This window comes from Apteryx rowi, unplaced genomic scaffold (genome assembly GCF_003343035.1).
Source record: "Apteryx rowi isolate R43461 unplaced genomic scaffold, aptRow1 scaffold_87, whole genome shotgun sequence".
Classification (NCBI taxonomy): Eukaryota; Metazoa; Chordata; class Aves; order Apterygiformes; family Apterygidae; genus Apteryx; species Apteryx rowi.
Window position 1 is genome coordinate 1407178 of NW_020451171.1, and position 26608 is coordinate 1433785.

The 26608-nt window shown below is 38.3% G+C and overlaps 1 protein-coding gene across 1 annotated transcript; it reads right to left on the minus strand.

Moving 5' to 3' along the window:
• Positions 1-874: 874 nt before the first annotated feature.
• SYT4 (synaptotagmin 4) lies at positions 875-9962 on the minus strand. The gene is made up of 4 exons (XM_026090664.1): positions 9929-9962; positions 6280-7094; positions 4635-4755; positions 875-1520 (listed from the first exon to the last, which is right to left on the minus strand). The coding sequence occupies exons 1-4, from the start codon at positions 9960-9962 to the stop codon at positions 1213-1215; spliced, it is 1278 nt and encodes a 425-aa protein (XP_025946449.1). The 3' UTR covers positions 875-1212.
• Between the last annotated feature and the right edge of the window lie 16646 nt (positions 9963-26608).

Below are 26608 nucleotides of genomic sequence, written 5' to 3' on the forward strand. Positions count from 1 at the left end.
TACATATGTCACACTAACATGAAATCATGATGTTATTTTCACCACCAATTTGCAGTACAATCAGTAACAGACATTAATGCAAATGATCTAAGTGAAATGTATTTTTTCAAGTAGTTTGCCTAACATAATGTTGCATGGATTATAATGTGAGCTTGGGTTCCTATCCTGCAAAGGTTTAGGAATGCTTTAAACTTCATATGTTGGGAGTAGTGTTATTGACTGTAGTGAGATTATTCACAGTTCAGGAAGTTAAACAGCAGAATAAGATAAGAAAAGGAGGAACAACTTTCCTTTAAATATTACTAAACTGCTTAAAATATAATTGGTGAAAGACCATTGACTGTAGTGTTATGTGTGTTTCCTCATTTCAATATAAATGTTTTCTCTTGGCTAGAAATACTGAAAATATCACCCTTTTCAGAGGAAAAAATGCAAGCCATACTTAAATCCCAAATTCTAACCATATTGTGTCATGTGTAGTAACCCATAAAGGAGCCCTTTGACAAAACAATGTATGTTAACTTGCTCACTGATTTTTAGAATGTATCTACTTCAGTCACTGTAATAAAACTTCATGTTATATATATACATATTAAAAAATCCAAGTGTAAATAATTATACAGTATTTCCACACATAGAACAACTAGTTGCACATGATGTGATATGTAAAGCAAATCACTGAAAATCTTTCCAGTCTTTGGGATGATCAAAGTATAAGTAACCAAAACTTACAAATAATGATTGAATTTTCATAAGAGAAGGTTTCTGATGGAGGGGCAGAAGGAATTCTCTCCTACTTACCCTCTTTCCTAATGGTTTTTATAGAGTCAGTCCCTTCCCCCAGTAAACTTTTTTTTTTCTTAGATCCAGCAATATATATTAATGAGGTTATCTTCTGCTGTATAAGTACTAATAAGGTTTCCAGTAACTTATTCATAAAAGATAGGCTGTTCTTATTGAAGTTTAGGGCTATGTAAACTCCAGAAGAATAAGAATCTCCAATCAAATTATGTTAAAGTCTAATGAAAAATAAATTCCTTTACTTAATGTGAAAATTTAGCTACCTTCTGTTCTGATAATTCAATCCAGTCTTTACTCCAAAAAAAAGTCTTGTAGTTACAAGCCTGTAATTATACATAGCAAAGAAAGGAAACTGCTCCTTGCTTATGGAAATATATATATGTTTTTAAGTTCCAACCCCTCTCTAAGCTGCTAACCATCACACAACATATGCCATTTGGCAATTTGTCTCCTAGGATATTCACAAATTTCCTTCCAGTGCTCTCCACCTGTTCCTTCTGCTGAAGATCCCAAGGTTAACCGGCCAATGACCTCGTTCCTTGACCCCCTATCTGAATCTAAAACCAAAAATTCAATGCTGATATCATCAAGGCCCTCACAAGGAATGTCAAAGACAAACAATTCATTGAACACTGCATTGGGGGTGCATTTCTTCACATGGGTTTTCTTTTTAGAAATTCTTTTCTTGGCATGGTACAGGTTCACTTTGACATAAGGATCTGCAGTGACAAGAAAAAGAACATGCGTCAGCTATTGAATACTGTCCTTCAGAAATTCATCAGTCTAGTTAATGATAAACTTCGTAATATACCAGCATAATTGCATCACAGTGAGGAGCTATTTCAAGTTATAAAAGATGATTCATCTCTTCTAACTTTGGTGGTAACATCTCAGTCAGTCCCTTTAACTCCCTTTATAGTCACCAAAAATGTAATCAATATAATCAGTGAAGTTTAGGGCATAATTCATCTGACCAAATGCAGGTGTCTACTTCAGGATGACATTAATCCTCCCTGCTAGTCCATTAACCTGAATGATTACATCATCGCTGCATATAAAGATGGTCTGAAAGTATACCAAATTCTAATAGACTATGTCAAATATGTATAGTTACATATTTATGTGTAAAAGAAATCTACTTTTCACACTTATTCTACAAGTAAGGGATAATCATTAGGGTGAATAAGACTTACGCAAAGAAAGCCTAGGAAAGGAGAGAATAGCCCTGTGCTGAGAGGATGAATGAATGGATGTTATTCATTTCTGTTGCAGTTCTACCAAAGTCAATTAGCTTGATTGAATTGTTCCCACTAATTTTTATTGAGCAAATATAACACTTTAACTTTAAACATAGGGCTATGCTTGCTGATATGATATCTACCTGACTTTATGACTGTGCTGTACTGTTAAAGTGGGGAAGAGAAGGGAAAAGACCATATTTTTCAGCTGTGTTAATCAATTTGGAGTGTTTGTGCTTCTCAGAATTTTTTTACTGTTGCAAGATTCCTTTGCTATTATCTTCAATGATGGCTGTACTTTTTCCTTCAGAGGAATTGTGAGGCTAGAGAACACTTTAAAAATCATCTCTTTCAAGTACACTGGCACTTATTTCAGTGCAAATGTGGACCTGTTTCCAAATTCTTATGGTCCAAAGGTGCAATGCAGCCCCTCTCTACCGAAGCCGGTCAAATGAGATATTCCATGCAAACAATCAGCTAATTAATATCAGGCACAGTTGGGTATTAAAAAAAAAAGAGTGAAATTAAAACTGAATCATATTTAAAAACACTATGCCAAAATTATCCACCTGAAATGGTAAGATGATAAAAAGGGGGTTTTATTTCCTTGGACTAACAATATTTTGAAAGGAGTAAGGTATAATAGAATATATCTTCACTCTTGTACTCTATACTTGTTATAAAAAAGCTTTTAAAAGACAATATATATGTAATTAATGTGTTCATTGCATTGGAATGAATGCATGCCACACGAACATTAAAAGTATCAAAATCAATACCTATCAATGGATACATGCTGTTGTTCATTTCTGTTTAAATGACCATTTCTGACTGTTACTTCTGGCCATATAATAGATAAAGCCAGGATGTTCCTCTTGATTCTTTTAGGTCTGTTAAGACACCTTGAAACCAATGATCAATGAAACCAGTGAAGTTTTGTTGAAGTAAAAGTGGTGAATGGAATAGTCTCAGAGTGAAAAAGCTCTCATCTTCCAAAGGAGATTCAGCTAAGGAATTGTTTAGCTGGCCACACAGCGTCCCTCAAGCATAGGACCTCCATTTCACCCTCCTTCTTGTCCAGGATTTGTGTGGGGCTGAAGGGAAAGTCACAGTGGGGATAAGAACTGTCACGAATGCAATATGTTACTGACACCCAAATATCTATTGTGTCTGGACTGGCTGATGACCAGCAAATAATGAAGAACTGTCTAAATGAACTGGGTGTCCAGGTGTAGCATGACTGCCTATGACTCTTAGAAATATTTACTCCTATTATAGGTGACAAGATTGGACTGAAGGAAGCAAAAAGAGCAAGCAGAATTTATAGCTTTACTCACAAGAGAGACTGTAGAGCAAGTGTGTGGTTTGAGTGTGTTATAGGGTCTGGGGAGCTGCTGAGACTAGGAGGGCCTTTGTTTTCAAAGCAAGATATTTTCACACCAGGGTGGACCTCAGTCAGACTTAGTCTGTTGAGATCAGCTTGCTATCATGCTGTCTTCATGAAACTGCCACTGTCTGCTATTACTTTGGGGTTGACCATTGAAAGGAATTGAAAGGATGTGTGCTCACTTGTAGCGCAGTAAACTTTTGGGCTCCATTTATCTCCTTTCTCCTTGTGATATGAGAATAAAACTGAGATCAGAAGAGGGAATTCAGAGAAGCTCTGCCATGTAAACTACTAACTTTGTTTTATCAAATCCATGATTGGTTAGCCTTCTGGATAAACTACAGTATCACTTGCTATAAGAGGTAGGGAGGGTGTATTGTTGGCTGTAGCAATTATGATTCAGTGGTTACCAAAACTACTTTCTCCTGAGCTTCTTTCAAAAAAATCCTGAGAAGTGAAAGAATATAGTATCAGCAGCACATGTACTGCTGTCTATATAGTCCTCTGTTATGTACTGTTCTTTTCTGGTGCATTTGTTTTACTCTCAGGAAGTTAATATATTGTATTTAAAATTTTATTCTGTTATTATGTTATCTAGCTAAATATTAATGTGCACTTAAATGCAATTCTAGTATTGGCTTCAAAGGAAGTTCCACTGAACGCAAAATGGTTCAAGACCAGGAGAAGAGAGTGCAAAAACTGCTCCTTCATAGTGCACCACAAGCACCATTCATGATAAAGCACAGGTATCATGTTACAGCTTGCTTCCAGCACTGGGAGAGTTCACCTTTTAACGTTGCCAAATAAATGTTACTGCTCAGTGGACCAAACTCAGGACAGTAATAATAATGCCTTCCAGTAATAATAAACTGAATTTTTGTCATAAATAAAAGCTTTTAGTATCTGCCAACAACATTCCATACTTATGGCAGATGGATTCTATTCAAAACAGTGACAAAATTCAGTGGTTTCCACTGTTAACAGATGCCATGAATTTTTACCCTGTGATTGGAGATCAAATCTGTAAAATATATACCCTGGAAATTAAAGCATTGACCTAGATGTGAATAAAATGAATAGACTGCAAATAATAGAGACACCATTCCTGCATTTCTAGGCTATTTTTAATCATTGAAATACCACATTTCAGCTGTCTCTGATCTGTTTGCTTTGCATTCTTAGGGCACGTTTATTAGTAAAACCATTACCTGATAATCCTGACACATCAGATTTAGGTAGATGCCTGGCTTTTAAAACAACCACGGTTAGTGTGTTTGTTGTAGACTGATAACAGAGAGAGATCAGTAATTCTCCACGCCCAGATGATTTCTGAGGAAGTAAAAGAAAAAAAGAAAGAAGACTCTTTATGAGCAATTATATTGACGAAGCTCGAAACTGGAATTAAGAATAAGATTTTTAAAATGTCACATAATTGTATATCCTGAGCTGGTGTAAAAGGATATAATTTATGGAGCTATGCTGCTTTACATAGCAGATATTATTTCCCTCTACTGTAGTTACATAACTCTTCTTATGGTTTGCTAGTAGACTGAGCAAAAATAAATAAATAAATAAATAAATAAATTGAAAATATGGTTTAATATAGCATCATTAGTTTCAGAGATTAAAAAATAAATCCTAGATCCTGGGAAACAATCTCAGTGAAAGGAAAAGATCTTAAGCAAAACTAAATTTTGTAAAAGACACATTAAAAGTTGAATAGAGATAATTCACAAAAATCTTCAATAAAATCTTTTTAAACAGTAAGGATTCAAACTGTTACTGAAGTCTCATCCCTAACGCTCTCTAAAGGACTATAATATAAATGGAATAAAGATGAGATCAAAGACTTTCTGTATAACTATTAGATTTGAATTTGCAGAAGTAATAGACTTATTTCATAAAAAGGAAGAAGGCAGGGGAAGCAAACAGAAACAATATTTTGTATACCAGAAAACCCAATAAGATATCAACAAAATTTTGGTGACATAATTATAGTTGTAATACAGGAGCAGTAGAATTGCAAAATACCAATATTAGTTATAGATATGTTGTCTGGGAGACATTGATTTGATTTGGCAGCGTGCTTGGTCTTTGAAAACAATCATCAGATTGAAAGTCAATACACATTTCACTTCCTTGGTAGAGATTAAGAGATGTGTGTGTGATGCATGTACATTTATGTGGTTGTTGTGATTGTTGTAAAAGGTCTTTACTTTCTGAAACCAGATAAAATGATAGGAATTACTTTAGCCCAGTGAAGTCAGTATGTTTTGCCACTGACTTCAGTCAGGCTTTGGCTTCTCCCATATCTTACTATCCTTAGTAGAGCTGCAGCTTGTGTCACAATTCTTGAGAAAGAGGCAGTAACAGCACAGAAAGAAACAGTCTACTACACCAACAGTACTGTTTCTATTAGGTTCCAATACCATAACTAGAGAACACCTGTATTCTTTAAGACCCTGCTACAAAATCCATGGAGTTAAAGGTTTACATTGACTTTAATAATCTTTGAGAAAGAGTGATTTCAAACAGAAAAGGGGAGGGAGGAAAGGGAAATAATACACAAATTGAGGCCTCTTGGCCTAATGTAAATGAGTCCACTCAAACCTACTGGACCAGTTGAACTGGGAAGTAGAGTTTAGGACATTAGTAATTTCTTGTAGTATGCTCACTGTAATGTTCTTTTATTACATTTATGTAATTGCTTCCTTATACCGCCATTATGAAAGCATCTACATGATTCTTATGATTAACTTGTTCCCTTTTCTTTCTAAGGTGCTGGCAGCATTACACAAGAATGATAGCTAAAACTAGCACAATACTTTTCAAGATTAAATAAAAACATGTTACCCTAACATTTCTTTTGATGATCTCTCTGTCCATTAGCATCTTTCCTTCTGACAATTCGATTCCTGCGAGGGGAATGAGGACTTCTCCAATGACATCATCTCTGGAAAACCTGTCAAAGCTCAAGATCATAAAGTGAAGTGTTAAGTCTTGGATTTGGCTATAGGGGATCCCATAAAATGTGAAGGTCTCATCAAAAGCTGGATCTAAGGTTTTTCTCAGCACTCTGGTTTTCACCTTGTGCTTCTTCTCAGGCAGGATTGTCATTTTGATGTAGGGATCAGAAGTCATTGACTGTTCATCCATTGCTGGCAGCCCACGTGCTTCTTTGATATTCACTACAAATGCCTTTTTCTCAAAGTTGTACTCTAAGGAGAAAAAGAGAGTTCCTAGTTTGTCTTGTTTTTCTTCAGATGACAGGGATGTGGTGGATTTTAAACTATCAGGGGATACAGAATCTTTCTTTCTTTCTGCAAAGTGTTTTGGAGACAAGTTTTCAAGATCTGGAGAGCTCTGGTTCTTCGGGGTTGTTTTGGGGAAGTTGCCATTTAGATCTCTCTTCTCCAGGTCAAGATGGAGAGAATTCTTTGGCGTCACTGATTTGTTCTTTGTTTCACTTTTGTCATCTGCTCCAAACTTCTTCTTACTGTTGAGATTTTCAGGGTAAATGTCAACCCCCTTCAGAACATGGACAAACTTATATGGAGGGGTCTTATTGGATTTGGAAGATTTACGCTGGCAGCAGATCCAAGCAAAAAGGGAGACAGAGAAGACAAGGCCAAATGCACTAAAGATCCCAACCACTGTAGGAATTTCATCTGCAAATTAAATAAATAGCAACAAACACATAAGTAGCAGTGCCTTGGACTCCGTGTGATATTTAATAAAAAAATAATTTAATAAAACAAACTGATATGAGATAGTAATAGCAGCAGGGCTGGCAGACTGAAAATGCTTTGCATTATACATATTGCTCGCCACCTGCAGGCATAAACGTGCAGTCCCATACTAAGGCACACTTATGTTAGTACTTTTCCATACACAGTGTGATTGGAAGGAAAATACTATTCCTGTTCTAATAGTAATAACCATTAGTAATTGCTCGAAAATCGCTCATCCCTGTATGTGTAGTTTCTGACTTTATATGGAACAATTTTGTCTGAGTGAGTAATGCCAGCTTCGTCAGAAGACTTCAGCTTTGAGTTTATGGAGCTTTGTTAGTTAGATAAAACAGATTCTGAAATACACATTACTTATAGATCCATCATCTACTTTTCACACTGCTTCCTAGAACACTTTGTACACTCAATTAACTCATTTTTTATGGTCCGATCCTATAATTGCCTGGAGGTATCTCTTGAAAGAACAGCGTTTAAGAGGAGGTTATAACACTCAACAGTTTCAATGGGATTTTCAATACTTCGCAGGAGGATGTCTATGAAGAAAGTTTAGAATAATTATATACCAAGTGTCTTTTCCAGGTGGATGTGACATTGGGCAGACACATGTGAGTCCAAAGCTGAAAAAGCTCTTTAGTGTATCATTAATACCTACTAAGCTTTGAATCTAAGAAACTATAAATCAAAGCTATGGGAAGTTTACAGGAAGGGTCACTACTTTTTAGGAGTATATAAGAAAAACATTAGAAAATATTTTTCTTCTACATTACCATGAATCCTGTACTCGAAAGCTGCATAAAGAGACAGTGGTGCAAGTGTTACAACCTCAGCTGTCATGTGGATACGATAGTTACATAGAGAGTATCATTAGCCCTTCACAACCATGCATTGAAGGGGCAAATGAGCTCAACTAATTGGAAATCCAATTTTGCCCATAAGTAACATTACTAAGTGAGTTTAAACCTCCCACAATGTAACAATCAAAGCTAAATCCTTATTCCCTGCACCAGTGGATGACTAGTAGAATATTAATGGCATGACATTGTTTATGCATAAAGGCAATTGTGTAACAGTTCTGGTTCTCTGGCAAATAATTAGCAGATCCTTCTGGATGAGAATAATAGCACTATCCCCCTCCATGTATGACTAAAGCAGTTTCATCCAGGTAAAAGCTAGGCAAATGGACATGCTGTCACCATATCTTTGCTTTTTAGGGGGATGATTAAAAATATATGTATATATTATCAAATCAAATTAGGACATAATGTTCCAGCACATAAAGGATCAGGCTGACCTGTTAATTTCATCTAACAATAATCATGCCACTTTCCCTTTGCCTTCAGGCTGTATCATTCTACATACTTAACTGTAAGAACTCAATGAAATGATTGAAAATTATATACATAACCAAAAAGTATTTTTTTCTAAGTTAAGCACGTGGCTCTGAGTTCATGAATTCCCTGGGCTGCAGAAATTTAATTGTACATGGTAGAAACAGAGAAAACAAGAAGTAATTGAAAATTAATTGGAATACTTTAAATAGCTTTTAAGTATGATTTGCACATTTCCAATACTATTTAGTGAGGTAACATTTTGACTTTTTGTAGTAATGGAAATGATGCTATATTTTAATTCTACAGCTACTGAAAGCAGTGGTAGGATTGATTTAGTATTTACAATGTTAATTATCTTTAAATAAGTAATTAGATGAGCATGATGTCACAAATGTAGTTAGAAACATCAAGTGGGTGGGGTAGGAAAGAAGATGTAATGGTAACTCAAATGATTTCACATTTACAACTAATTATGTTACAACCTGGATTTCTTGCTGTTGTCATAAGGCAAATCAACTGGTTAGTCATTCGAGATAATGTATTAATAGGAAACACTATCTATTGATCCTGGGGTAAATTGTTACTTCAGTTACATGATGTAAATCTGGAGTCACTTCACTTAGGTCAGTGGAATGATCCTTGAATTAAAACACTGCTGAATCAAACAAAATCTTGGCTAGAGTCAATATTTGCGAAGGAGAGTACAGAAACATTTCTACTTATTGTTTTTCTGAGCAAAGCTATTTATATATATATGTATATTTTATAAATGCACATATATGACTGCTTCTGAAACTTCCTGCATCACCTACATCCAGTGGTTAGAAAAGACACAACTGAAAAGTTCATTGTTATCATTGTTATTTTCAGCGAACCCAGATTAATCAAATGCAACTGTTTAGCTAAAAAAAGTGGGATCCTGTACTTCCATATTCCTAGCAAGATCCTTGACAAGGCTACCTTTTGCTTTGACTTGCAGTTCACAAGTCTTCTCTACAATAAGAAAAAAGGAATGACAATTATTCCAAAAATGGCTTGAACAAAGATTTTCTCCGTGCCTCGGGATGTGTTTGCATCATTTAACTCTGAAGCCACATTACTTTAATGGGAGACGGAGAAAACAACCCCAAATCTCTTTGATCCACAAACGCACCCACACAGACCTTCTCATTTCTCCCAGTGCATTACAGTGGGGCAGGGGTAGGGGCTAAGGGGAGAAAGAGAGAGAGACGGGGAAGAAAGCAAATTCACCCAACTTCTGGGATCAAAGAGAACTGGGAGAAATGCGGCTCCTCCAGACACGCTGCGTGCTGGGAGGCGCTGGGGTGGCTCAGCAGGGGCTGCGTGCGGGCACTTCGCCTGGGGAGAGGCAGCAGCCCCGCGCCCGCGGGCGCTGAGTTGGGGCCGGGACGCGCTTACCGAACTGCTGGCGGCTGGCCGCGATCGGAGCCATGTTGGCGGCGTGCGCTGTCCGGGGTGCTGGAGCCGCTGCCCGGGGTGCGGGAGCCGCTGTCCGGGGTGCTGGAGCCGCTGCCCGGGGTGCGGGAGCCGCTGCCCGGGGTGCGGGAGCCGCTGCCCGGGGTGCTGGAGCCGCTGACCGGGATGCGGGAGCCGCTGCCCGGGGTGCCGAGCGCCCTGCCCGCGGTACGGGAGCCGCTGCCTGGGGTGCCGAGCGCCCTGCCCGCGGTGCCGAAAGCGCTGTCCTGCCGTCCCCCGGCTCTTCACTCGCACAGCGCCCGGACAACAGTCTTTTCCAGGGTGTTTTTTTTTTTTTAAAAAAAAAAGCAAAACAAAACCCGGAGACACGAGCGGTGGGGAAGGTGGAGGAGGAGGCTGCGAGGGGGCTGGAGGAGAGGGGGGGAGGGGAAGCTTCGGTCCTCCCCTTTGCACACTGATTTGCAACCCCCTTCCTGTTTTGGCTCTTCTGAGTAGCTCCGCTCCGAGACTGAAGACGTGGTTGAAACCCAAATTGACGCAATCCTGACGCTACAGGGCTGAAATCAGCACCTTTCCCACCTCCCATCCCCCCCTCCCCAACCACCACACCCTCCCTCTTCCCTCACATACCCCTCCCTCCCTCTTTCTGGGGATTGAACACACACTCATCGATTATTTTAACTGCCCTGCTGCAGGATGTGAGCTCCCACCCTCCATCGGACACAGACAGGGGAATGCTAATGTCTCTGATTCAAGGCACCTTGTGTAATACATGGGTGTGTCTGTTTTGCTGGGGTAGGATTTATTTATTTGTTTATTTATCTATAAGCTGGCCAGACTACAATGATGTGAAGGAGATGCCAACTCAGATGGTCCAGACACCTTGGCTCCAACTGCAAGGCACACGTTTCTCCTATGACTGACGTGATTCACTTATTGGATTTGACTCATGAAAACTCCTGACGTGTCTTCTCCCTGTCCCTCCTCCCTGCCCATTCCCCCCCCAAAAAAAAAAAACCTCTCAGTCCTCGCTTTGCAAATTGTTTTCTCTCTTCTCCTCTTGTCCTTCCTATTGGTCTGGGGAAGAGCTGAATCTGCGTAGATCCTTCTGGATCCTACCAGGTTTGCATGTCTGTCTCCTAGTCTGAACTAAGAACAGTCAGGAGTACAGGAGAAACAGAACAAAAAAGCAGTGCTGCTTTTAACTAGAACTGCTAAAACATATAAAACCCCAAGCTAAATCCTGGAGCAACAGAGCTGCAAAAGCCAGCACCTGGCATCTGACTCCTTCTGGATTCAGAAGGAATCTTAGCAGCCAAGTTTGGAGCCCAACTGCTAATTCTTCTATGTAAATGGGAAACAGGTGTTGTTTCTCTTCTAAATAACAAAATCCAGATGCCTGCATAGTCTGGCATGACCCTGCTCCATGCATGGGCCACTTGGAAGCTGGTGTGTCCTGGTCCCCTTTAAAACATGCTCTTGCTTCACAGTGAAGCCACTAAAGCATCTTGGATTTTAGCAAAAATAAAAATGGGAAGGTCAGGGAATTATGGCAAATTAGTGTCTAAATACAGCTGCGTAAAATGTCTGGTTAGTCCTGAGGGTTGAAAACCTTTTGGCTAAAATTGGTTATATTTATCTGCTTCTGTTACACCTTCAACAGCTTGACCTTGGTATGCAAATGCACAACTCTTCCATGAACAGCCATATCCATTATCCTGGTCCTGCTTGTATCCCATTCCATGTAACAGAAAAATGGAGAATAGCTTGCCACTACTGCTACTCTTACAAACACCTGGATTCCAAAGAACTCAGGTATTAGAAGCCTGCAGAAACTATTATTTGGCTCTCGTATGTGTTTTGGCAGCACAATTTGGGTTGGGATGCTTGGTTTTACATATTGGCACCAATCCAGACAAATCTGGCTCAACTTCTCTCCCCTTCTGCCAGTCCCCCCTTCCCCCAGCTCTGCAATGCATTTCCCTTTCTCCATCCAAAATCCCGCCTTGCTCGGAATGTGCATCAATGGAAAGTAATTACATTTGATTTTAGACAACCTTCCAGGTATTCAAGCCTCCAGACATGATTGAAATATACAAGATCCTTAAACAAATTTAGCGTTAAACATATTTAACTGGGGTGTCTAAACTATTGTAAGCTGTTACTGTGTCTGGACTTCAAACACAACAGACCAGGAATTAGTGTTTGTGTTATCTTGGTAGTGTATCCTGGCTGAGCTTTCTATTTAAAAGAAAAAAAAAGGACATTTTATTGGAGTGTTGTGGTGAGCCTATATATGTTGACATTTGAACCATTGTCAGTAGGTTGTGGAGCTTTTTATTTTGTTTTGTTTTGAATAAAATCCAGGAGATTCTTTGTTGATGTATATAAAATTTATGGAGCACATGGAAATATGACAATGATTGCTTTAGGTTTTATTCCCTCTAGTTTCTCAGAAGTCCCAAGGATGCATAACATAAAAAGCTCTTGCACAATTTGCATGTCATTATATAGTGCCTAGAGAGCATTTCCTTCAGCATTCAGGCTCTTTTTTTCCTGTAACAATGCTGGTGAAACTGGAAAATATGCTTCTTTTTTTTCCTAAAATTTCTAATAGTTCAATCTAGCTGATAAATCCGTTGCACTGGGTGCTGTACAAACATACAGTAGAGTTCTTCCTTTCATCTCTGTTCTGCATGTGTGTAGCTCTTTAAAGTACTATAGAAGAGGTTTCATGATACTAGTTCCCTGTCTTTAGAAACTTGGAGCCGCAAGACCGTGTATACACATAAGCACATGAAAGCTTCAGGTATGCAAATGAATGATTTTATCTCTTTGTTGCACTGATCAGTGAAATAGCAAATAACTTTTTTTACATCACTCATGAACCTCCTGTGTTTAATTACATGACTCCACTTAATGGAACAGAGTGCACATCACAGAAAATACTGAAGGAGAGGAGGAGCATTGACATGCTGGCACATCTTGAGACAGACGCACTGTTTGCTCCCTGTGTTGTGTAAGCACCATCTAGTGTACAACTTGGACCCATCAGCCTCAAAGGACTAGTATACTCACATGTAGCTAGCAGAAACACAAAGGTACATATCCAGCTCTCTGCTTCTAGATTACACTTAGGACAAGTGGCCAGAGGGAAAAAAATCATCATGTGGACCCTGTGTGTTTCTTAACTAATTAAATAACTGTCTTTTAGTTCAGTCTCACCCAACTAAATGACTCTTCTTCTTCATGGTTACACATTCTTAGCATTTCCCTCTGTCCTAAGGAAGCATCCTGGATATTTCAGCAAAACTTCACACAATTTTCACAAGACTCTAGGGCAAAAACTTGGACTAAGAACTCACTGTTCAGAGAATTTTCCCTTAATGTTCCTAGCAAACCAAATAAAATCATCTCAAATACTTTCACCTTAGAGACAGAACATCAAAAGGAGCTGGTTCACCTCTTGCCTCCCCTGAGCTGAAATGGATTGATTGTCTACCAAATATATGTATAACGTAGCTGACTATCATAAGGCCTTCTGTGGTCTAAAATCCAGATTACCGATGCACATGCATGCGCAGAGCACCCTCCTGCTACTCAGGGAAAAGGGAGGGTGGTTGCTAAGCAACAGAGTCCATACACTTCCCAAAGCAGATAGGCCTCAAAGAAGTGTATGGGGCTGGAAAAGATGGTCCCCCACCTGCACGTGAACTGTCATCATTTTTTTGGATTCAAAAGCCCATCTGTGAAGAAAACTTAATCCTTCCCCTTTAAAAAAGAAAAAAGTTATTCTAAGCAAGATTTTTTTAAAAAGTCAACCAACACTTAAAAATAAAACTCGGTGATTTATATGTATGAGGTGAAGCTGGCAAAACAGCCCTTTTCCATCTCTGTGAAATGTTTCCCTGGAGCTTAAAGACGGAGTTTCACATTTTCAAAAATAGCATCTAATTTTGGGTTCTATAGTTGCCAGGTGCCAAACTACCAACATTAATTAATACTATTCAGCACCTCTGAAATTCAAGCCCTCCAGCCATGCTTGCAAAATAAAACCTTAGCAAGAGCACAGGTTTAAGGTCCCTGATTTTGGGAAGTTTAGAGCATTCACCACTTGAAAATCAAACAACTTCAGGTTATATCTACAAAGAGATTTAGGTAGTTATGCCCTGCTTAACTTCTACTTCAGGTAGCTCTGCCTCAGTTTGCAATTACTCCATGCAAAAGGGCTAGCATCCCTACATGTCTATCTCTCAGGTTTTGGCATACACCACACAACATGTAGATGTCTAATTTCAGGTGTATAACCATAAGGACAAATTCCTCTCGACCTGGTGTTTGATTGAGTTGCCCCTGAACATGCATCTAGAGTCACTGAAAACCTTTAACTTCCACACAGGACTAGTGGATAGAACAGAGGATGAATAGAAGACCAGTACACAACCAGAGTAGTATCTGAAGGTGAGGTTGAGGTGCCTGGTAGAGTGTTTGGCTAGGTAATGTGTCTCAAACAGCAGTATACAACTTTAGTTAAGCAACTGAATGAACCCCCTAGCTCACAGACTGATGTGTAGAAAACTAAATTCATATTTTTAAAACATGGAACTGCATGATGCCACAGGGATCTGCTTTAGGGTGAGCTGAATCTATCTCTTGACTCCACTGCTGTATTGACCAGATATTCATTTTCTGTAGTAGGAACTTAGACACCTGTTGCACATATAGGCATCTGAAGTTTGTCACGTTAGCTTCAAAGCTGAACTCCATTCCTAAGGCTAGGTGAGGTGTCTAAAGTTAATGTTGCAATTACTTGTCTATAAAACAGAAAAGCAAATATTTTTCTTCCCAATAGTGACGCTATGAAATCAGTGGCTTGATGAGATTGCAACAGTCAGGACTTTTCTTCTTCCCTCTCTTCATCTACTGTGTGAAATTGCAGGGTGATCTTATAGTGAAAAAAGGAAGACAAAATACATATCATTATGTACTTAGCAAAACATTATGCAAGCTGCCCCAAATTCAGAAGGGTCAGAGATATTTCTCATTCTTCAAAGAACCTTGTTATCAGTCAAACATTCAGTGATTGCTTCCTCAATACAAACATCGAAGTTAAACTACTGAAATGGCTTCCTTCATCCCAGTTTCTAGACAACTTGCAATTAGATTTTGCAGCAAAGGCTCCAGAGCGATTTCAGTTCATGTGTACCGGCATGCACAGTCTTTCCAAAGTGTCTGAAGATCAGCTCACTGGGAGTTACAGATACATTTAAGTAATAAGATATCAAGGAGCAGACTTCAGTTTTGGAGCTAGCAGCTATTAATAATTCCTATGGCATTTCTTACCTTTTTTCTTTTAAGATTTTTTTTTCCAGGCAATTTATCGTTTCAGGTGACGCATTTATTTTGATAATAACTAGACTCTACTGGCTTTGATGTGCTACAGTTTGTGGTTGGTAGTGTTTGTGAAGTGGTAGAATTACTGTATCTGTATATATTTTACTGGCTTTGCAATCCAGGTGAGCCAAAACAGCTGTTATGCTTTCAGCCAAGACTATAGATACCCTAGGAGATGGAATAACCTTTCGTCTTGGTAGCCTCTGCCTGTTGAGGAAAAGACATCTTTATTCCCTCTTCAGCTGTAGGTTTTGATACCAACAATGGTGAAAATAGAAAACAGAATCAAAATCTTATTTGTGTCAGGAATCTATTTGCCTTTTACTTTGTGTTATCAATTAAGTGTAGCAGAAATGATGAAATTAGGGAATCAGGCTGAGAATTTAGAGCAGTATTAGGGTAGAAAGCTCAAGCTAATTCATTCAGACTGCTTTAGAAATCCCAACCTTAATTAACAGATGGACTTTTTTTATTATTTAATTAATAAACACAAGGACTAAGGACTATGCCAAAACAGGGATTTAGGTGCTTAAATCCCAACTAACTCCAGTTTTATGAGCTTTAATTTAAAATTCAAACCTTGAAATTACAGCTCAACTCATGTTTAAGATTAGGAGCATCTTAAGAAACCTTAGAACAACAATAAAAAGGAGTTTCTTGAAAAAATTTACTGTTTCTGGCCATACTCAGGAACACTTGCCTTTGTATGTAAAGTCAAGTACCTAGTTCATTTCTCTATCTTATTTCATCTTATTTCCTTCTAGGATGCCTGAGGGTGGAGCATTCCACCACAAAATTCATAACTCAGCTTCAAATCTTTCCTGTGCTCTTATTTCTTACAGGAATATCCTAACCATCATTCTATAAAGTACTTTGAAGGAAGAAATGGACCTCTCAGTCCTACTGACCCTTGTCCAAAGTGCATGGGATAATTAATGATATACTGAGTCAGAAAATAAGTATGCAATCTGACTCCCCAGGGTAGTGGTTATAGTAATCCACCAAGGATGGAGGCCTGCCCTCCTGTCTTCCTTCCAAACAGTGTTTAGTATGGTATCTATGGCAGCTTAATACTGCATATACAAGTGCCTACTTCTAGCAGAAAGTTCAGGATTTTGAGGCTCCAACAGTAGAGCAATTCTCTGAAGGTCAGACTAAAGCCTATGCACTACTGAAGGATTTACTAAGGGCAACTAATATGTTATAAACCACATTCTATGTTGAGACTGCCCTTAGTCTGGACTTTTGGGATCAAGTGGTACAATTAAGCAAGGGTATTACTATTAACCCGTGTAGAGTTTAATTGCAAAAATGCTGCAACACTTACTGTTATGACATAAACATGCACAGAGAAAAACACAAGCCTTAGGAAGCTGGAGTTGCAAGTCAGTGAGAAAGGAAGGGAGGGAAGAGATTCTGAAGAGGATTTTTTTAAGGAAAATAATTATAAAAATCCTCATCTGAAAGTAACTACTTGGTCCCAAATATTCTGCAGCTAACCGATGTCTCTATCACATGTGAAAGCTCTGACTGAAGTCCTTAAGGCTAACATGCCTCAAGTCAAGCATGCAAATTAATATTACAATGAATGGAGCTTATTCTTTAAGACCAAGTACTCCCAAAATTCATCGAAAGCCTGATCTTGCACTCTTATATATTGCAATCTACTTTGAGTGATGTATCCCCAAGACAGTATATGCTATTTGGAGAAGAGAAACACACCAAGTGAAAAATTGAAATCCAGTGTTAGTGAAATCTAAATTTTTGAAGACAGGGTGGGGCTTCTGGAGCAACCAGAGAAGTAAATGGAAACTGTAGATGAAAAACAAATACTCCATCCAGTTAAAAGCATTTATGAGAAGTACTTTCATTTAACTAAATATAGCACTAGGAATTCTGAGCCAAATTATTTCTACATCAGTACTATGAAGAGTAAAGTAGATATCTTTAAGACATCAGTATGGAGCTCTTGGTTTTTTTTCCATATTAATCTGCCAAATGAAGAAGAGTTCCATTCTTCAGTGCTATCAGAAACTGGATAATTTTTTTCCCGCTTACTTCTATGACTCTTTCTTCCCACTATAATTTGTTGATGAACTTCCTGTACATTGATGCATCAGAATGATTCACATACTAACCAGCAATATGTGGAAAAGAAGATTTTCTCTTCATTAGTTCTGCAGAATTTTCTGAAATGCAGTTTGGATGCAATCCAAAGCCTGAATTTGGACAAATTTTTATTGGAACTTAATTCAAAAGCAGAGCACAAGGAGGGAGAGAGAATGAAAGAAGGGAGGAAAAGAGATTGCTCTACTCTGTAGGACAGCAAGGATGAAAAAATTAATAATGTAGTGATGCAAGCAGTGGCTGACGAGCCAAAAGGGAAAACTACGACTACAATTCTGCTCCACTGAATTCCTACTTAATATGGTATGCATCACTTCTCAGGAGCTGGTTTTGTTAGAGATTCTAGTTCTTCAGCACATGAAGAACTCTTGATGCAGCTTTCTGTTCATGTGGATAAATTTAAAGGAGTCAACTGCCATAATGTAAAAAAAAAAAAAAGAGTCTAGCCCTTTTATATTAAAGCCAAGACAATATTTGAATTGCTGAACAGGAAAAACAAAGTTTTTTCTGTGTTCTCCCACAGGATTTTGAGGTAAGAAGGTAATAATCTCAGATGTGGAAAACATATTGTTAAAAAATGGAAACAGTGCATTTTATTTAATACAGTAAGAAATAGCAGAAAATAATCGAAATAATTCTTGTCATGCAAGTCTAATAGGTTTACATATGTTACTTTTTTTTCTTCCATTTTTGTAAGCAGCAGACAGAAAGTATGCTCCAATAAGTGTCCAATAATTCAGTGTGCCACCTGCCTTCCGTCTCTGACTCTTACTAACCTTCTGAGTAGGGAGATTTGAGTTTTCCTCAACTTTGCTGTGTTCAAGATATCAGTCCAACTAGTACTTTTTAAATTTTCCTATTAGACCAGAAGAATGAGAAGTATTCAATAGTTTACCCAGGTTTCCTGAATCATTTTCAACTGGATGTTTAGAATGAGACCGTATGTTCACTGAAGCTAGTAAGAAAACACTTTAATATCCTTTTCGGAACTTAAACAATAACTACACTAAAGACTATCAGCAAGTCTTGCAAGCTTAAGCACTCAAAATTCAGGCATGCTAGAACTCAGGTTGTATATGCACCTTATTTTATTCATCTTCTGTATATTTATACACCTTATGACACAATATCTAATTACGTCAGTCACAAACTGCATTTTCCACAGGATCTTTGGCTCGTTCAGAATGTGCAGTACTCATTTAATGAACAATTCACTGTTGTTTTTTGCTTATTGTTCCATGTATAGCCCCAGGTCTGTCTTACTGCATGCTAATCAAACTTTGTCCTTAAAAAAAAAAAAAAAGATTAATTTGCTTGAAGAATTTGCTATGGCACTCATTATTACAGTATCTTGCTGCTTCTCTAACATTACTTATTTTCTCAATGCTCCTCTAAGAAAAAACACAAGATAAAACACAAAACAAACATTCCTTGCTGCTAATAATTGCTGTCTTTCCCTTAGCTATCTTCTCACCTCTTTCCAACAGCAATCAAGAAATGTTAAATAAATGAAAAAAGGCAGCAAGACTCTCAAGACGTAAGATTGTCCGGGCTCTAATGTACATTCTTTACATGAGAGATGAGAACAGAGCAAGTACTGTATGAGCATCTACAGGATACTTGTAAAAAGAAGGCTTCTCTGAATAATTTCAGTGTAAGCATGTGCCCATGGACTGTTACTCCCAGTCAGCTCATCAGTAGTAACTGGTTGGGGATGGAATGAACTGTAGTTCCTGGGGGTGAAAAGTATGACAGGAGCGTGAGGGACGCAGAGGACTGGGACTGTGGTTATAATTTGGTCAGCTGTAGGATGTGGCAAGAACTGGGAGGATATAATTAGAAGTTTTAGTCCAGCAGACAGCCAAGGCCTCCTGCTGCTGCTGCTGCTGCTACCATTGTGACAGACTGTGACACTACTACCACCAGTGCCAGTACCACCAGCAAGCTATGCTGGAGAACTCTTGTTCGGGAGAATGGTTTTTTTTCAAAGACTGAATATATATTCTGCCTTAAGCAATCGCTGGACATAAGATATATATATATATATATATATATATATATATATATGATCAGAACCCCCAAATTCTTAATATCTTACTAAAGATTTGAATTTCTTTCAAGTAGCAAGTGCTCAGTATAAGCATGGTTTTTCAAAATTGCCTTCCTGAACTTGGGCTTCTAAATTTCATCCAAATGCCACTTCAGGAAACCAAATGTTTTGTTAAATGCCTGCCAGAAAAATTCAGGTCACAAGTCTGCCCTTATTCAGTGTGTTCCATGTGAGTCCCTTAGGACCCATATTTTCAGAGTTCTTAGCGTCATGTAGTAGTTTATGCGTTTATGAAGTACAACCCCTAGTTACTGCAGGTCTAGTTGTCATAGCTCAGCTCCACTGCATTTCAGATTTGAAGGCTTCACATCATACTCAGATGACTGAAGTGATGTGCCTGGCATCACATAAGAATGCTGTGGCAAATTCTCTAGGGCAGCAATCAACTTTCTTAATACTGAAAGTGTCCCACATTTTGTCTGATTTCCTAAGGGGACAAACCTGACATGATCACATCATTTCTATCTCCGTGACTGTGCCTTTCCATCAGCCCTCTTTCTCCAAATAACTTTTGATCCCTGTGGCAAATATCAGCCAAACTGGACAGAGGAGTAGAAATCTTAAAGATATTAACGTGCTCACAACAGAGCTGTACAAAAATACAGCCTAAGGGCTACATGCAGCTACTAAGAAGTAACACATTCTGCCTGGCTAATTCAGCTGCTGAGAGGCAGATGACCAGCGACCACATTCACAGCCCTATATGTGTCACCTCTTGCCCAATAGGCAGGCCAAAGATAAATAGAAACATGGAAAATTGGAGGCAATGGTCTAGGGAGGAAGTAGATAGTCTTTGTCATGTAGGAAACATGAGGCACAAAGGAGAGAGGAAGGCCCTGAAGGGGGTAGGGGATGAAAGTGCCACTTAGCCTTGGTAAAATGAAATCTTTAATAGACAGACATACCTTTTAGCTTGTATTGTTCTAAAAGATTGCTGAAGATCAGTGGCCAGATAGAGATAAAAGATCAAGTGAAGGTCTCAGTGAGGAAATAAGCTGGATAGTAAACTCAGCCCCTTTCAGAAATTGCAAAACTCACCTGTTTACTACTGCTATGAATGTACTAAACACAGGAGGAGGAAGGGAACAGATTTTGTGCCTTGTTACACACCAACAAATTTACACCTCAGACAGGACTTTTCTTCTGTGTGGATTCTTTGGCCACTAACAGTATGTAAAATATTCTTGAAATAATTGAAGCATTCATGGTGTCTCTTCCTTCTGTCAATTTTTTGACATGTAAGAAGGGGTGAGCTCACTTTCCAACCTTAAATTAATACAGTTAAAAAGGCAGTTAATCAGCAATTCACTGCAAACAGGACTTCATTAGGTTCTGGTGATCTCAGATGACTATTTTTTGCTTTCTGGTCCCCAAATTTGTTTACTATTCACCTTTTAACTTATTCAAAAATTGAGATTTGAGTTCTGTAAGCAACAGTCTGCTTTATTTCATGAGCCTGATACATCTCTAAGGTACATCAATTTTCTGAAATATATAGGGATCCCATGGCACATAATCCCATCAGTAAGTAGTTCCCAAGAAGAGACTGAATTAAGGTGTCTCAGACAACTTTGCCAGTAAGGCCATATCCCTGCCAAATGCATGACGTATATTAGAACACACAGCTGAGCAAAGAATGGTTGCATTTTTAGGGGTTTAACTGGGGGGGGGGGACAGACAAAACAGAACATCTATTTCTCCAGCTTGCCTAGCATAGGGGATATTTGAGCTGTTTTGTCCAGAATTTTTCAACAATATTTTAGTATAGCCTGGCTAGGTGTACACTCCATGTACACAAAGTTTTTCAGTCCACAGAGTTATGGGCTTGTAAAGTTGTGAGCAGCAGCAACTGTAAATAAGGTCTTAAACTCAGTAATGTCAGTTGAACTTTATAACGGATTGCTTAGCTGTTCTGACCAATAATATAGGCTCGTTAGGAAATCTAGAAGGCAATCCTAAAGGTTTTTTTGGATGGCAGAGCCAAAAGTAATGGACTACTAAATCAGTTCTTTAGGGAGTGTTTCAGCATTTAATATATCTTACCTTTAAGATAAGTCCTATGTTATAATGCCTTAAGGTGGCAACTTCAAAGCTATTTGGAAATCTTCTTGAGACTCTTAGGATTTTGGCCATATTTCTTCATATTTTGTGTGTTCCTCCTCTAAAAGTGTCTCTAAGACAATAATACAAAAGTGCACCACAACTAGGTGAAGACTTCTAGTCTTGTTAAATATGGTACRACATATGCTACACCTTGGGCACTTTATTGTTCCAAATGACTCATGAACATTAACCCTTACAGGACTCTACTAGCAACAGATAAACTAGAATTGACAAGCTAAGAAGGAATCACCTGGCTCAAACATATATGCCATTTTGAGACAGCCTAGAATACCTGAGACATGGATATGGACTTATGACACAAGACCTAGGAGAGAGCCCTACCCTTTTGGAGTGCAGCTGGAGGCATGTAGATAAAACCCTAGTGCATCTAAAATGACATTAAACACTTATGTTTAAGTACCCATATCATGTTAAACAATAAAGTTAAATTATCTCGTATCATGAGCAAGAACAGCTCCTTTCAGAAATGTAGTTTGTTGTAGAAACAACTGCTGATTTGCATTGGTATTAGGATCTGAACTCATTTATCAGAAGACGGGATTTTCCCTTCCTATAACAGAGCTTCTGGAAGAGAGACTAAATGATCAGAAGTGTAAATTAAGGAAGAAACCTTTACGAGATAATTCTTATGAAGTTCTCTTGCCAGTGCATATGAAAGTCACATATTAATATCTATCCCACAGTCCACAATGGTGAAACCTCTACAAAATCAGGAACTGTTTTACAGAAACAATGGATCCTCTCAAAGTCTAACCACACTCCTTGTCTCTCAGGAACCTTTCTCCAACAGACTGTTTATTCCTCTGATGTGTTTCTTCCTAGAGTTGTCCAGTGGTATCTCAGCAAAGGAGACAAAGGGAGTTAATACAGCTGCGAATGGAACTCACTTGTAGCTGCAAAATTCAAATAAAAATTTGCCTTAGATAGTACTCTGTCACTTGAATCCAACCTGGCCAAGTGGTATCTGAGTGGTTTGAACCCTTCTCATTCTGAGCAAAAATCACAGAAAGCAATCCATGGGATTCTGGGAACAAAGGAGAACAGTCCCAAAGGTCAGAGACCAGCAGATGAAGAAAGTGTGAACAGCAGCATCAAACTCCGAAGAATCTACACATTGCGAATCTGATATTAGGGGTCATACTGCACTAACCTCTCTGGCTGTAGTGGAAAGAGTGAATCACCAGAGATGGCTCATCATCATACCTCTCATTGAAAGTCTGCCAAACCTTTCTGCAGGACAGTAATATGACTAATAGCAAACATCATAAGCAAATAATGTCATCACACCATAGAACCTGCCAAAAGGTAAACACGGGTAGTTTCAAAGGAATGTAAAAGCTTTTTTCTTCAGACATACTGCAGATCGTGTTCTTTTAGGGAGACTGAAGAATCACCTTGGGGACATAGTTTTGGAAAAGACCATTCCTGTCACAGACTGATTAGCAGGTGCAAACTTCACTTGCATTCAGACTTGACTTCTCAAGTGGCTGTCACACAAACTTGGGTTTCGCACATTGTCTGTGTTTGTTGTTTTTCAAATGGATGAAAATTATTTTCTGTTTTCTGCAAGTCAACTGGGAGATTCTGGCTCTTTGCACAATGTGCCAGCAACATAATGTAACATATATAAATAAATATAAGCTGATCTCTGTTAGTTGTCTGAAATTAAAATGTTCCTTCTATTTACCAGGAATCTTGTTATTTGTTCTGGGTATCCGTTGATATTTATGGAATCAATATGTAATTTAGTATCAGTATATTTAATCATAATCAGCCTGAGTGCAGTGTTTAGCTGAACATATAAAATGTACTATAATGACTTTAAAATGTTTAATTTAAGAATCTCTGCCTCTGTGCATATGAATCAGAGACCTGTGTTTAATTATTGATAGCAATTAGAGCACAGAAGCAGACAAACAGCATCTGGTGGCAGGAATAATTTCATAGCCTAGCCCTTATTCAGAGCCTCCTTTGGAACCTAAGCGATGCTTCACTGATGCTTCCTTGCAACGTATGAATTTGGTTTTTGGTTTCTAAACAACCCTTTGGAAGCTATCTGTCCTTTTATAAGTCCTGCTAGATTTATACATCTATGTGTGGAACAGATGCTGCACAGGGGTATGGTTGGTCAGCTGTTTTCTTAATGTAATCAGAATTAGAAAATTATTCCTAAGTAAGTACTTCTCTGTTTTCATGTATGCTCTGTCTTGTGAATGCTAAAATTTAAATTATATACTGGTATACAAGTCTCAAGGTAAGGGAATTAAAGTAAAAAGCTGTTTTGGCAAATGCCAAATATGAACTTTTAAGTGAAACTTGCCAATACTACAAAATAAGAGTCACAAATATTTTTAAGAGACAAGGGTTTGATTCTGCACTTTCTGAAAACAAAGAGAACCTCTCAAAGGAATGAAGCACTACAGTCATAGGCAAATTTGCTATGAGTCATGGGGTCATTGCCTCTTATCAGTGAATAACCTGAAAAAATGCCACATTTTTTTTTGAAAATGTCATGGAACCACAAAGTTTCAAATCATTAAATACAGATATAATTCATCAGAAACTAATACTTTAGAGAAGTGGCTATCAATTTTTTTTAAGGGTTGTCAATCCTCAGAATATTACTGGGAAGGCATAGACCCCTTGAGAGTGATTAGCTGCTTGACAAAGAGCTGGCTTTTCTTTCTTACCTTTTATGGGACTCTTAGAAATAGACCTCAAAGATTCATGGACCACAGGTCAAAGAAAACGTTAAAGGAAATCAGAACCAAGTAGTGAATGATTTGGTTTTCTACAAATGCAAAGAAATATTTTATAAAAAAATATGCTCTGTCTTTCAAGGACAGTAGAGCTTTCAACCATAATGAGTCTGCATTGCACTAATCATATAAGCATTTTCTTTGCACAAGAATTATCCTGAGAGTCTAGTCAAGGGATTGAAGTAGGTGATAAAACTAGTGAAAACCCTGGGATAAGGCTTAGAGAAGGGCTATTTCTTTTCTCTCATGCATACTGGACTCCCACCTATGCTAGTCTTACTAGTTGCCCTTCTCCCTTAAAATTGGCTCAGAGGTCAGGCTTTAAGAAGCTGTAACTTTCTATTACTTTGCCTTGTAAACAGGAAGATAGAAAGGAAAGGTGGAGACTGTGATCAGAGTCTTAGTTCTGTTGCTTTTTTACTTTGGGTGGGGTTGCAGAGAAAGCAAGCAGCAGAATAGGATTATTTCTACCAGTAAACAAGTCAGAAACAGGTAAGGAATCGTGACTCACAGACTCTGACTTGTAGTCAGAGCTAAAAAAAACTATTAGTCTGGCTCATAATGTGTACTGTTCATGCTGAAATTGCAGTCGTTTTATTGCTCTGCTTTTCCAAAAAAAAAAAAAAAAGGGACAACTACTTTCATTCTGCGAGAGCGCTGTTTTCCTCTCCCATGGTGGTGGGGGAGGAACTGAAATTACCCTTGTCACATCACTCAGAAGAAAAACTGCACAGTCTAGAGGGCCTGTCTATGGGGTGGCATTTACACCAGCAATGGGGTTCTTTACACTGTAGGGGTGAGAAAATTTTCAGTGTTGCTGTGCATTGAACAGTCACCATAAAGTTGAGGTCTGATGAGCATCTGTATGGGGTATGAACCAGGACAACACTTGGCTTATATTTTAGTGATTCACAGAGGAAGGAGAAAAGGGAAAGGACCAAACTTCAGTCAACACAAAGAGATGAAGTTCTGTTGATTTTGGTGGCAAAACAGTGGTATGCCAGATCAGGTTGTGGTCCAGGAGAATTGACAAGTGGGTGTCTTCAAGAAGTTAAAGATGCGTAGATTTTGGAGAGAAGTTAAAAAAAAAGATGGGCAATCAGACAAACTTTTGGACAAACATTCTTCTCTGCAGTAGTTAGTAAAAAAACTCTGTATAGCCTAAACTCACAACTACCAAACAATGCTACTTCTCTAAAATGTAAGACATCTTTCTAACTGAGCATTCCTGTGCTTCACACTGCTCCCTGTTATATATTTACATGAGAGCTGAAGGGAGAAAAGAAGGGTTATACGTAAGTAGCCAATGTTTCTGGGGTCAGGAGAGAGAAGGAAAATGGTTTTACCAGACTACATACAAAAGGTGAAGACATGCACACTGGGAAATGTAGTTTGTGTGGATCTTCTTTTGTTTTAAAGGTGTAGGACAACGGAGTTGCCCGTATTCTGTACAGGGATCACTTTTCAGCTTATACCATTTTCAGAAAAATGTATCAAACAATTTCTAAAAAAGTAAAAAAAATATATCTTAGTCAACAAAAGTTAATAGAGCTTCAGGTTCTGTCCTGCAAGATGTCATTAGTGAATGAGATCATATTGTGCTATACTTTATTACCTGCGCTGCTATGAGTAAGCTATTGGATCCTTTATGCAACATGCCCTAAACAAAACTTATCTCTTAAGCAATGAATTACAGTTTGAATCTGTCCTCCTGCTGCTTCCACATAGGAAGGTTTTGATTAATTAGATTTTTCTAGAGTAGGCAGATTATTTTCTGAATGCTGCTAAATGCCTTAATTTGGAAAATGCACTTACCAGAAGTAGCCCATGACAAAATGTTGTACATAATTAATACAATGCACTTTATTGGAAGCATTCTTTTATTTAATAATCCTTCTGGGTCAGATGATCATTTTCACTATGGCCAGTTTACACTGCTCTGAATAATTAAAATCGGCTTCTTCTCCTATTAGAATATAAGCAAAAAGTGCATCTCAAGTAAACAAGCCCTTTAAAATGCAGGTTTGGCCTACCAGCTTCCATATTCCCAGGCTCATTTTTTTATTGTGAGCTGTGACACACCAGCTGTAAATTTAAACGAAATTTAAAAGATTTCGTTAGGTGTACTTAACTTTTGTCTCTCTCTTC

Bases quoted from the DNA above. Each gene is read 5' to 3' on its own strand.
- SYT4 (XM_026090664.1), bottom strand. From the start codon at position 9,962: ATGGCTCCGATCGCGGCCAGCCGCCAGCAGTTCG. The intron at 4,756-6,279 runs GTAACATGTTTT...TTACTTCCTCAG, and splicing joins TCATCAAAAGAAATGTTAGG to AAATCATCTGGGCGTGGAGA. The intron at 1,521-4,634 runs GTAATGGTTTTA...TTGTCACTGCAG, and splicing joins TGATGTGTCAGGATTATCAG to ATCCTTATGTCAAAGTGAAC.